This window comes from Zea mays, chromosome 3 (genome assembly GCF_902167145.1).
Source record: "Zea mays cultivar B73 chromosome 3, Zm-B73-REFERENCE-NAM-5.0, whole genome shotgun sequence".
In the NCBI taxonomy this organism is placed as follows: domain Eukaryota; kingdom Viridiplantae; phylum Streptophyta; class Magnoliopsida; order Poales; family Poaceae; genus Zea; species Zea mays.
This window is the reverse complement of record NC_050098.1, coordinates 155,903,616-155,915,086: the sequence shown is the minus strand read 5'-3', so window position 1 is coordinate 155,915,086 and position 11,471 is coordinate 155,903,616. Positions and strand designations below refer to the sequence as shown.

Below are 11,471 nucleotides of genomic sequence, written 5' to 3'. Positions count from 1 at the left end.
GTGTCTGCTGGCTGCTGCTGTGACTGTGCGATCGGGTGCTTAAAATATTGCAGTGCGCCGCTAGCTAGCTAGCTGGTTGATGCTTCAGATCTGAGTATCTGACTGGAAGGGCATTGGAATGCTTGACGGCCTAGTTTTTTCTAGGTTATCGCCAGTTTCCGTCAACCATGGCATCTGCTACTGCTAGCTGGAGACGACGATGTAGAGTCTGGGGAGTGCCGCGATTCCCGTCTGGGGACTTGATGGAGGCCTCGATTCTGCACTTGGTCAACACGCGCAGAGTTTGTTTGAAGAACAGGATTGAAAGCGTCAGCTCGATCATGCTAGTTGCTAGCTTATACTCCCAATCTCATCTCATGTGCCATTCATTGTTGTTAGTGCCAGGATTATTAGCCGACCGGTGTCGGTGTTTGCATTACATCCAGTTCCCTCCCAGATCTCAGCTCAGCTTGCATGGCCAACGACTCAACAGCTGCATATGCATGCATGAGGAGATGGAGATCTCTCTTCTCGAACGTGGCCTCCACGCCACGCACAACTCTGAGCTAGCACTAGCGGAGCTACACGAGGACCACGATGACGACGCCGGGATTCGAGCAGCGTACATATCGGATCTCTGCCTCGTCTTGAGTAGAGATGGCAACCAGGTATTACTATACATATGCCATACACATACTTGATAAAAAAAATAACCTCTTCGTATCACTAATATCCGCTAGTAGGTATGGATTTACCACCATACTCATACTATACCTAAAACCATGTGGATAAGGGTCACTAATCAGATCAACAGTATCCATAAAGATTAAACATCTATTAAAATAATACATTATATAAACATCAAGTACATCAATCTAAATATTATTACAAAATTTCGAGCATCATTCAATCATCTATTCAATAATACCATGGATAATTTTAATAAAGTAGAAACCATTATATGGTCATCAAATAGTTGTTAAGCCTTATATGATATTATCACTAAAAGTAAAAAGTATGTTAAATAGTTAAAATAGATGGATGATCGAAGCCCAAATTCACGCTTTTATACTACGTATTTATACCTATGGGTTAACGATGTGGGTGAGGGTGGAACGTTTTAATATCCGTTTACCCATTGAATGAATATTTTTGTCCATAAAGACTTAGACTTATGAGTAGAATATCTAACCTTTATACATACCTTAATTGAGTAAATAATCATCGGATCATGCCTCTGGAGGTGTAGTCAAATCAGAGGGCCAAGGGTAGATTATGGAAGCATTTCAAGTTCTGATTCTTTTTTCTCCGCTGTTGTTTTGGCACTCGAGGTCGATCTATCCATGGATGACGTCGTGCTTTCAATGAGAGATTATTAGAATTTAGACAGCTGCCGATAAAAATTACTTCATGCGCTTCGCCTCCTTGCATGCGCATACGAACGCTTTCTCTTTCTCGCTGTTGCGGTTCCTCCCACTCGTTCTTTCCGTCATATATTAAACCCTAGCTTTATATCTTCCGCACCCCCAAAGTTTCTATCTGTTTTTTCGTCAATGCCTCCCCCACTCGGCAAGCGCATGGAACCGCTGATAATATATATTACTTTTCATATAATCGTTGTGCGATAATATTTTATCAAATTACGTGCCATCACAAGGCGCAAGCATTTTACTAGTATTATTTATTGTAGTCTCGATCCTCAATTTTTAGTATTCTTTTTAAAATTATAATTTTATATATTTTAGTTATGATTTTAAAAATATTTAAATTTAAACATATTTTAAAAATTAAACATTATCAATTTTATCAAATCTAATGTCAAGTTCAATTTATTTTTGTCATTTTTAGTTTTAAAACTCAAAGTTGAAATAAGATTCTTAATATTTGTAGTTGAATTTATGTCACAATTATATTCTGAGAGTGGGGACAGATTTGCAAACGGTTGATAAAAGAAGGGACAATGTTCCAAAGGTATGAATATCTTTTTGTGAGTTGAGTTGACACTGTTAAGTTTCTTAACTGATAACAAAATATTGATAAATTATCTATTCATTTCAAAAAGGAGGGCAATACCAATAACAGAGGGATCAACTTACAATAGATGAAGGAGACGACCTGCCTGAAGGTGTCTTGGGAGTGTTGGGTGGTTGTGTGCTCGATTAACCATTGGAGCTTGAGGTATGTGGCTTTCGCATCGGGGTACATTGAACCCACACGGACGAGTCGGCAGCAAACAGAGGCCGCAACCGCAACGTCCACGCGCCTTCAAGCATTGATAATTAGAAATAGGTATATCGAAGCAAAATTCATTTAAAATATTTGGTCGACTGGTTAAAGTCGTCCATGTTTTTATTAACTCCTCTCCAAATATGTTAATAAGAAAGTTGTCCCACACAATCGGCCAACAAAACAACCCCGGTCACCCACGAAGGCAACACAACCGAATTAAACGGTCCAAAGGGCGACACAACAAGTGTTGTTTGTCCATTCGATGATGCCATGGTACTTTTCACCAGCCTATTCATCGCTGATATATTGTCCTATTCGAACATGGAGTAGTGCAACGATGAACCCATATTACATATATAATCCCTTTTCTTATTCGGCCTGGGGGCCATAATTTTGTGCCTATTGACCCATTGATAAAGCAGTCATGGCCGAGAAAGATGCAATCCTAAATGACATTTATGCATTAGAACTCTATTAAATGGTTACTCTATTAGATTGAAAATCCAGTTACTTGCATCATGCTTACTTGTTACTTTGATAACAAAATGATTTGTAATATCTATTGTTTCTTGAAGGACGCTAATAGTACAAATGTTTTTGGTTCGACAAGCTCCACCAAAAGACAGGGGACATATGTTGAACACCGTTTATGCCACCGGAGAGTCCGTCGTGGCGGCGTGGATGGTCCGCGCGTGGACAGAATCAGTTGGAGTTCTTGATTTCTTGCGAGATTTGTTAGTAAACTCCGTTGGATTTGTTTGGGAACCGACTTGTAACGGATCCAAACCCTAAACCCTTATATAAACGAAGGGGTATGGTCGATTGAAACCCTACAATTGATCCAATCAAATCTATGCATCAAATTTACCTTATTTGCACTGTTCTTTCCATTCATTAAGCGTAGGAGTAATATAGCCTTAGTTTAGTGCTAGTATCATTCTTCCTCGACCTATTACTTCATCTCTAAGCGACTCTACGCCGCCTAGGGACGCCCTGGGTGGCCTGCCGATCCTGGAGCACCCCCTAGAACTCTCCTTCTCGATGGGGACCCTCTCGAGGCGAGTTCTAGGGTTCGTCGTAAAGAAGAAGACCTTATGCGCGTATGTGGACTATCCGGCACACAAGCAGAGGAGACCTGCTCCTGCGGCAAGGTGTAGACCGTTCGGCCCCATGTCGTGGACCGTCCGTGCTCCCACAGAGAGCACCGTCTGATGGTTTCTAGTGTTTGGCTCCAAATCGGTGCCAACAGTAAGTGTTCCTGCCTGTCTCGTACGCACGATAGTTGTCTGTCAGTTCAGCTACGATCAATAAGAATAAGAATATTTTCTTGCTCATACTCATACTTCTGCCCCTCTTTTTTAGTGTCAATGGGAAAAGAGGACCCGCACCTAAAATTTTCATTGCTTAGGCCCCCTTTGGAACACATGAATTTTAGAGGATCCATATAGGAATTTCACATAATCAGATCATTTTCATAGGAAAAACACAGGGAACCCAAAAATTTCCCGCATTCCAAAAGATACCTTAATGGTCTAAAATGGCCCATGATAGGTTACAAAGGTTTACAACATTTTGCAAAAAATAAGACATGATGGGGAATCGTCAGAGTTAGGAGAGGGGGTCAACAACAATATGAAGATGGTTAAGGACTAGAGGAGAGAGAGTAGGACACCAGTTATCTGCGATGCGTCGCCCGTTGTGACGAAAGGTCTAGAGCCTAGCATCAGTGCGGCTATCATGATGCACAGAGTGAATCGACGATAGCTCACTTTGGAAGACTATGGCATTCCTTTGCTTCCACAAGTGCCATCAACAAGGAGAATGAAGGAGTTGAAGCCTTTATCACATAGGGTGCCAGGGCGCTGAAGCTGATGTAGGTTGTTGTAGTTGGCATCGTCAGTGGCTGGGACGCCAACAAGTGCTCAAAAGTTTCTCTCAAAGTTGTAGTGGAAGATAATGTGGGAGGATGTCTTCGGTTGGGAATGACAGATTTCACAAATGTCATATGAACATTGCATTTTTCTGGTGAAGATTGACACTTCTGCCCCTCTTGGATAAGATGTCACAGAAGGAAGACGCCAACGGATTAAGTAGCTAGCCACTCACGTGCCTTTGCTAATCAGGGGCCTGTTGTCTTTTAGGTTAGTGGTTGAATGGAATGGCTCCATCTTAGCTTATGATAATGGAATGATTATGTTCCGAGTTTGGGAGGTACAATGGTTATATTCTGTTTCATGAGCGAGGTTTGGTAGTTTTTTTAAAATGGTAAGATTTAGTATGTTAGGGGGCTATTCTTTTTCTGCTCCAGAGTCAAACAGTACCTTACCTTATTGATGTGTATTGATGAATCTATCTCCTTAACGTGAAAACAATTTTGAAGCACGAATTGATATATCACTTATAAATGATTGGATCGAGCTACAATATACATAATAGATTGTAAGAGCTTATTTGGTTGTATGGAGATTGAGAGACATATAATCCCTTGTTAGGTAAAGTTGAACAGCAAAGGATTTTATCCTCCTCAATCTCCTTGCTCCCAAACAATCTATAAGATGTTGGAACTTATAGCGTCGTCATCATATTAGCTTGTCTACCATTGCAATAGAAAATTTCAAAGTACATCGTTTGGTGCCACCCCAAGCACGCGGTGGAGCAGGGCCGCAACCGCTGGCCGAGCTCCTTCGCGTTTCTCGAACCCCGTCCGTCCTAGCCACACGCGCGTCGTTCCACCGTTCGTCGGACAACGCCCACCACCTGCTCGACGGAATGCCGCACGGGAGGGCGACCGCCATTATACGTGCGCTCACTGTCTCCTCCTCCTCCGGTGACACGGACTACATCGCGTGACTCCCAGCACGCCATCCCTCAAGTCAGGCGCCATGCTGAATTTTTCTGAAAGATGAATGATCCTCCATTTGGAGCCTAGAAAATGGCGGTCATTAGACTATTTCCATGGATAAAGATGTAAAACAATGTTTTGCAGGGTGAGATGTTGCGGTCTGTTGTGAACAGCCTTAGGTAGCTATATCAAACCTTGCTGCATAGATAGACATGTGGAGTGAGTGGTGAAGTCCAAGTTAGGGGTGCTTTGCGAGGCCTTTATCGGCTTTATCCACACATGATTTGGTGGTTGGTGATAGCATTGTTGGTTTTGGTTAAGCGGTGGACCATAAACCATGGGGGGAAGGCATATATCAGGGAAGGTGGGGTTTATTTGGGCGTCACTGCCTCACGGGCATACGGTGCCCACCAATGCAAGAAACAAGGGGCATACGTGCAAATACCCGAAACCTTGGAGGGGTATGTATTCTCCGAAGCAGTTAGTTGTCAGCTTCAGAAGAAAGGATGATCGATAAAGGATGGCTGTCTTTTGAACACACCACCACCACCCAATCACTCCCGTCTCGCTCTGCACCACTCAAACCTCTTCTTCCTTTCCGGAAACCACACCAGCAGTCCCCGCAGGCTGCAGCTTCCCCGGCCGCCGCGCCCAAGCCCCAGCTGCCTCGATCGCTCGAGAGCCACAACCACCACTCCACCAGCAGGGCAAAGCTGGAGGATGGCCGCAGTCGCAGCGATGAAGGCTCTCGCGGTCGCCGCCTCGCCGGTGTCGGCACGGCAGCCCCGTCGGTACGTCGCAGGTACACACACACACTCTCTGCATATCTATGTCCTCCGGTCCGCGGTACGCTTCTCGGACTATAGCTGCACTGCACGTGTTCGCTGGTTCATCCAGGTGGCGCTAGCCGGCGGCTGCAGTCGCCGTTCCACGGCGTGTCGGTGCAGTGCCCTGGGCGACCGCGGCGGGCGACGCCCCGGCGGGGGCGGCAGGTGGCGGTGGTGGCGGCGGCGGTCCGGCCGGCGATCCAGTTCATCCAGGGCACGGACGAGCAGACGATCCCGGACGTGCGGCTGACCAAGTCCCGGGACGGCACGAACGGCGTGGCCATCTTCACGTTCGAGCAGCCGTCGGTGTTCGACTCGTCGGCGGAGCTCGGGGACATCACGGGCTTCTACATGATCGACGACGAGGGCGTGCTGCAGTCCGTGGACGTGAGCGCCAAGTTCGTCAACGGCAAGCCGGCGCGGATCGAGGCCAAGTACGTCATGCGCACGCCCCGGGACTGGGACCGCTTCATGCGCTTCATGGAGCGGTACTCTCAGGCCAACGGCCTCCAGTTCGTCAAGAACTGACGAGCCGGCTTTGAGATCGATTGCCTGCCTGCTGCGCTACGTTCTGCTTGCTTGCTAGTGTTCTTTTTTTTTTTCTTTCCTTTCTCCCCTGTGCTGCGCCCCTGGTGTTGTGATTGTGACCTGCTGTGTGCTTGTGAGTGATTTTTTTTTTGTAGAGAAAAGAAAGAAATATGGGAGGTTTGTTTTGCTCTGAACGTTCATATGCCTGGCAGGATCGGACTATTAATTCTCGATCGGACTCGGACATGCAAAATCTTAACAAACTAGTAGATAATCTCAGATTCCTAACTGAATCGGACATGCATGGTTTTGCTAGCCACGAGGACCCTATATAAATGGGAGGCTATCGACGGAAGCTACCGCAACTCTCCTTCAACGTACGATCAACTCGGAACTTCCTTGTTGCAAGTAGCTCGCTGCTGCCTGGTGGTAGACGAATCAGGGGCGAAGCTGCCTTAAGGCACAGGGGTCACCGGACCCGATGGAATTTGTTAAATCCAGTGTAAAATACTGTTTAACACTGTTCAGCAATGTATTTGACCCTAATAATTCATGGAGCCGACCCCGGTGGATCCATTTTCTGGCTTCGCCTCAAGGAACGATCGGGATCAGCTCGTCCCTGACAGCAGAACGCCGTGTCGAGGCATACAGGACAAGCATAGAGTTCTTATCGCGACAGTCGACAACGAGCGGTGATCGCCGGTTCACGTTGCACCTCAGGTGCTACGTGTCTGTGCACGTCAGCACCGGCAACGGGCGACCCAACCTGGTGCTCATGTACCGCCGCCAGGACGCCGACACGAGCTGCCTTGCGCTCCCGGACGACGAGAACGGCGTCCGCGACGTGCTCCACGGCTTGCTGAGGTCGACCCGGCCGCTGCAGCACCTGGGCCTCACGGACCTCGAGTGGGAGTCCCTCCTGTCCCAGCAAAATGTGTCTTGGCTCGTGGACCCGGTTCTGCGGGCCCGCTACGCCGTCGTATCGGTTTGGCAGGCGGTGGAGCTACACGTGTGCTACGACGCCGTCCAGATGCTCATGATGACGTGCAAGGACAGCGGTGCCGTGGGAGGTGACACCGAGGCTGAGTGCAGCGTCTGCTTGGTCGCGCTGCGCGAGAGCGAGGCCGTGGAGTTGCCGGCCTGCGCGCACGCCTTCCATCGCCGCTGCATCTCCGAGTGGTTCGGCCACAAGTCGACGTGCCCGCTGTGCCGAGACGACGTGGCCAAGTATCTGGAGCCCGAGCTGCAGCGCCATTTCGCCAATTTTGACTATGCCGATGGTATGGATGGCAATGGGTACACGTATGGTTAAATAACCATTCCTAGCCATGTGTAGGGATTACCATCCCTAGCCATGTGATTGATCGTTGATCAAGGGAGAATGAAATTGCATGTGGAGCGCCATGAGCACACCAACATTTATCTTTATCGATCTTTTAGGATGTCTCTTCTACTATAAAACACAAGTAATAATGAAAATAAAGACTTTATATTTATATTTATTTCTCTTTCTCTATCTTTACTCCACCGTTGCGTTACACATTTCCATCTTTATCGATCTTTTAGGATGTATATTTATATTTTTCTTCATGTATGCTCTGGACACATTGTGCACTAACATTTTATTAGAAGATAATAATTTATATGTCGTCGAAACGTACGAGCATTATACTAATATATATATCCAAGTTTTATTGTCGTTGGTTTCTTCGTCCATATAACAGAGTTTCTGTTGTAATTGTCTACTAGTGTGTGCTATATTATTGTTCATGTTGTAATTGTCTACTGTTTAGTACGCACCACTGTTGGATTTGTTCTACTCCAAAGAATAAAATAATTTGCCAACCCCTAGTTTGATTGATCCTTCGATAATTTGACATCACATCCTGTGTGTGAAAGGAACAGATGATTAGTTTAGGCCCTAAAAATAATAAAATCATTTTAAATTTGATCAATATAAATAATACTTCCTCTGTTTCAAACATTAATGATCAAATAAGGTGACTAGGAGCCCGTTTGGTAGGGCTCTGGCTCCTCTGCAAACAACTTTAGCTCTGACTCCTTACAAGAAGTAGCTCCTCTGCAGGAGCTAGTGCCTTTTGTAAAAATTGTTTGGCAAAACAGCTCCGCTTGTATTTATTGATTTAATGTATGGAGAGAAAAAGTTATGGTAAAAAATATTACATGTTGAAAAGTTAATGTACAAAATATTCTGATGCAAAACACACCGGTTGAAAGCCTTGGGTTTGGGATCAGAGGAGGCATGCTCGTTGCTCGGGGACTCGGGGTGCTCGTGGCCAGTGATTGGCGGCAACGCTGATCCAGAGACGCGCTGGTCAAAGAACGCACGTGGGAGTGAAGGCGTGGAGCACTGCAGGAGCTAGAATTCTAGGATCTGGCTCCTGACGTGAAAACCGGCTCGCGCTCCTTGGACGGAGCTGTTTTCCATACGCCGTTTGGGAGGCTATCGACGGAAGCTATCGACGGAAGCTACCGCAACTCTCCTTCAACGTATGATCAACTCGGAACTTCCTTGTTGCAAGTAGCTTGCTGCTGCCTGGTGGTAGACGAATCAGGGGCGAAGCTGCCTTAAGGCACAGGGGTCACCGGACCCGATGGAATTTGTTAAATCCAGTGTAAAATACTGTTTAACACTGTTCAGCAATGTATTTGACCCTAATAATTCATGGAGCCGACCCCGGTGGATCCATTTTCTGGCTTCGCCTCAAGGAACGATCGGGATCAGCTCGTCCCTGACAGCAGAACGCCGCATCGAGGCATACAGGACAAGCATAGAGTTCTTATCGCGGCAGTCGATGACGAGCGGCGATCGCCGGTTCACGTTGCACCTTAGGTGCTACGTGTCTGTGCACATCAGCACCGGCAACGGGCGGCCCAACCTGGTGCTCATGTACCGCCGCCAGGACGCCGACACGAGCTGCCTTGCGCTCCCGGACGACGAGGACGGCGTCCGCGACGTGCTCCACGGCTTGCTGAGGTCGACCCAGCCGCTGCAGCACCTGGGCCTCACGGACCTCGAGTGGGAGTCCCTCCTGTCCCAGCAAAATGTGTCCTGGCTCGTGGACCCAGTTCTGCGGGCCCGCTACGCCGTCGTCTCGGTCTGGCAGGCAGTGGAGCTGCACATGTGCTACGACGCCGTCCAGATGCTCATGATGACGTGCAAGGAGTCCGGTGCGGTGGGAGGTGACGTCGAGGCTGAGTGCAGCGTCTGCTTGGTCGCGCTGCGGGAGAGCGAGGCCGTGGAGCTACCGGCCTGCGCGCACGCCTTCCACCGTCGTTGCATCTCCGAGTGGTTCAGCCACAAGTCGACGTGCCCGTTGTGCCGAGACGACGTGGCCAAGTATCTGGAGCCCGAGCTGCAGCGCCATTTCGCCAATTTCGACTATGCCATGTGATTGATCGTTGATCAAGGGAGAACGAAATTGCATGCGGAGCGCCATGAGCACACCAACATTCAGCTTTATCGATCTTTTAGGATGTCTCTTCTACTATAAAACACAAGTTTTTATTAATAAAAAGACTTTATATTTATTTCTCTATCTTTACTCCACCGTTGCGTTACACATTCCCCTCTAGATAACGATGTTGGTACTGCTAGTAGCCTTATCAAACGCAACCAACGCTAGGCATCGCCTCCAACCCATCTGCTCTCCTCCTTCCCCGACCACTACAGTGTCTGTCGTCAAGGCTGCCGACCATGCCATGCTAGGAGGATGCATCGGTCGAGGAGCGCAAGATGCGGGGGATCTGGAGAACCTCCCACAAGCCCGAGATCGTTCTCCTCCTCTACGACGACCACGTCACGCTCGTCGATCTTCATGCGAATTTTTCCTTTGCATTTTTCTTCATGTATGCTCTAGACACGTTGTGCACTAACATTTTATTAGAAGATAATAATTTATATGTCGTCGAAACGTACGAGCATTATACTAATATACATATCCGAGTTTTATTGTCATTGGTTTCTTCGTCCATATAACATAGTTTCTGTTGTACTGCTTGAAGTTAAAATAATAATAATAATAATAATAATAATAATAATAATAATAATAATAATAATAATAATAATAATAATAATAATAATGAAAAAACACAACTACTAGTGTGTGCTATAGTATCGTTCATGTTGTAATTGTCTACTGTTTAGTGCGCACAACCGTTGGATTTGTTCTACTCCAAAGAATAAAATAATTTGCCAACCCCCAGCTTGATTGATCCTTCAGTAATTTGACATCACATCCTGTGTGAAAGGAACAGATGATTAGTTTAGTCCCTCAAAATAATAAAATAATTTTAAATTTGATCAATATAAATAATATTTCCTCTGTTTCAAACATTAATGATCAAATAAGGCGACTAGGAGCCCGTTTGGTAGGGCTCTAGCTCCTCTGCAAACGACTTTAGCTCCGACTCCTTTCAAGAAGTAGCTCCTCTGCAGGAGCTAGTGCCTTTTGTAAAAATTGTTTAGCAAAACAGCTTCGCTTGTATTTATTGATTTAGTGTATGGAGAGAAAAAAGTTATGTTAAAAAATATTACATGTTGAAAAGTTAATGTAAACAATATTCTGATGCAAAACACGCCTGTTGAAAGCCTTGGGTTTGAGATCAGAGGAGGCATGCTCGTTGCTCGGGGACTCGGGATGCTCGTGGCCAGTGATTGGCGGCAACGCTGATCCGGAGACGCGCTGGTCAAAGAACGCACGTGGGAGTGAAGGCGTGGAGCACTACGAGAGCTAGAATTCTAGGATCTGGCTCCTGAGGTGAAAACCGGCTCGCACTCCTTGGACGGAGCCATTTTCCAGACGCCGTTTGGGAGGGCTCTGGTAAGGAGCTGGTGCCAGAGCGGCTCAAGAGCCCTCCCAAACAAGCACTAGATATGAGTGAGTGAGAGCCAATAAAATTTTGCGCTCGGACAATCGTCTTGTTTCTCAATGTCACACCCCAAACCCCTAAAATCCAAATAACACCCAAGAGATATGAAAAGTTCATGTGACATACAGTAGTCAAACAAAACAAGCGAGTCGCAGAATGGACATTGAAAAGTC

General features: G+C 46.6%; 1 protein-coding gene across 1 annotated transcript; it reads left to right on the top strand.

Moving 5' to 3' along the window:
- The first annotated feature begins 5,592 nt into the window (after positions 1 to 5,592).
- LOC100284876 (photosystem II reaction center W protein) lies at positions 5,593 to 6,624 on the top strand. Its single transcript, NM_001157771.2, has 2 exons — positions 5,593 to 5,852; positions 5,948 to 6,624. Exons 1-2 carry the CDS (start codon positions 5,771 to 5,773, stop codon positions 6,403 to 6,405), a joined length of 540 nt encoding a protein of 179 aa, NP_001151243.1. The 5' UTR covers positions 5,593 to 5,770; the 3' UTR covers positions 6,406 to 6,624.
- The last annotated feature ends 4,847 nt before the right edge of the window (positions 6,625 to 11,471 follow it).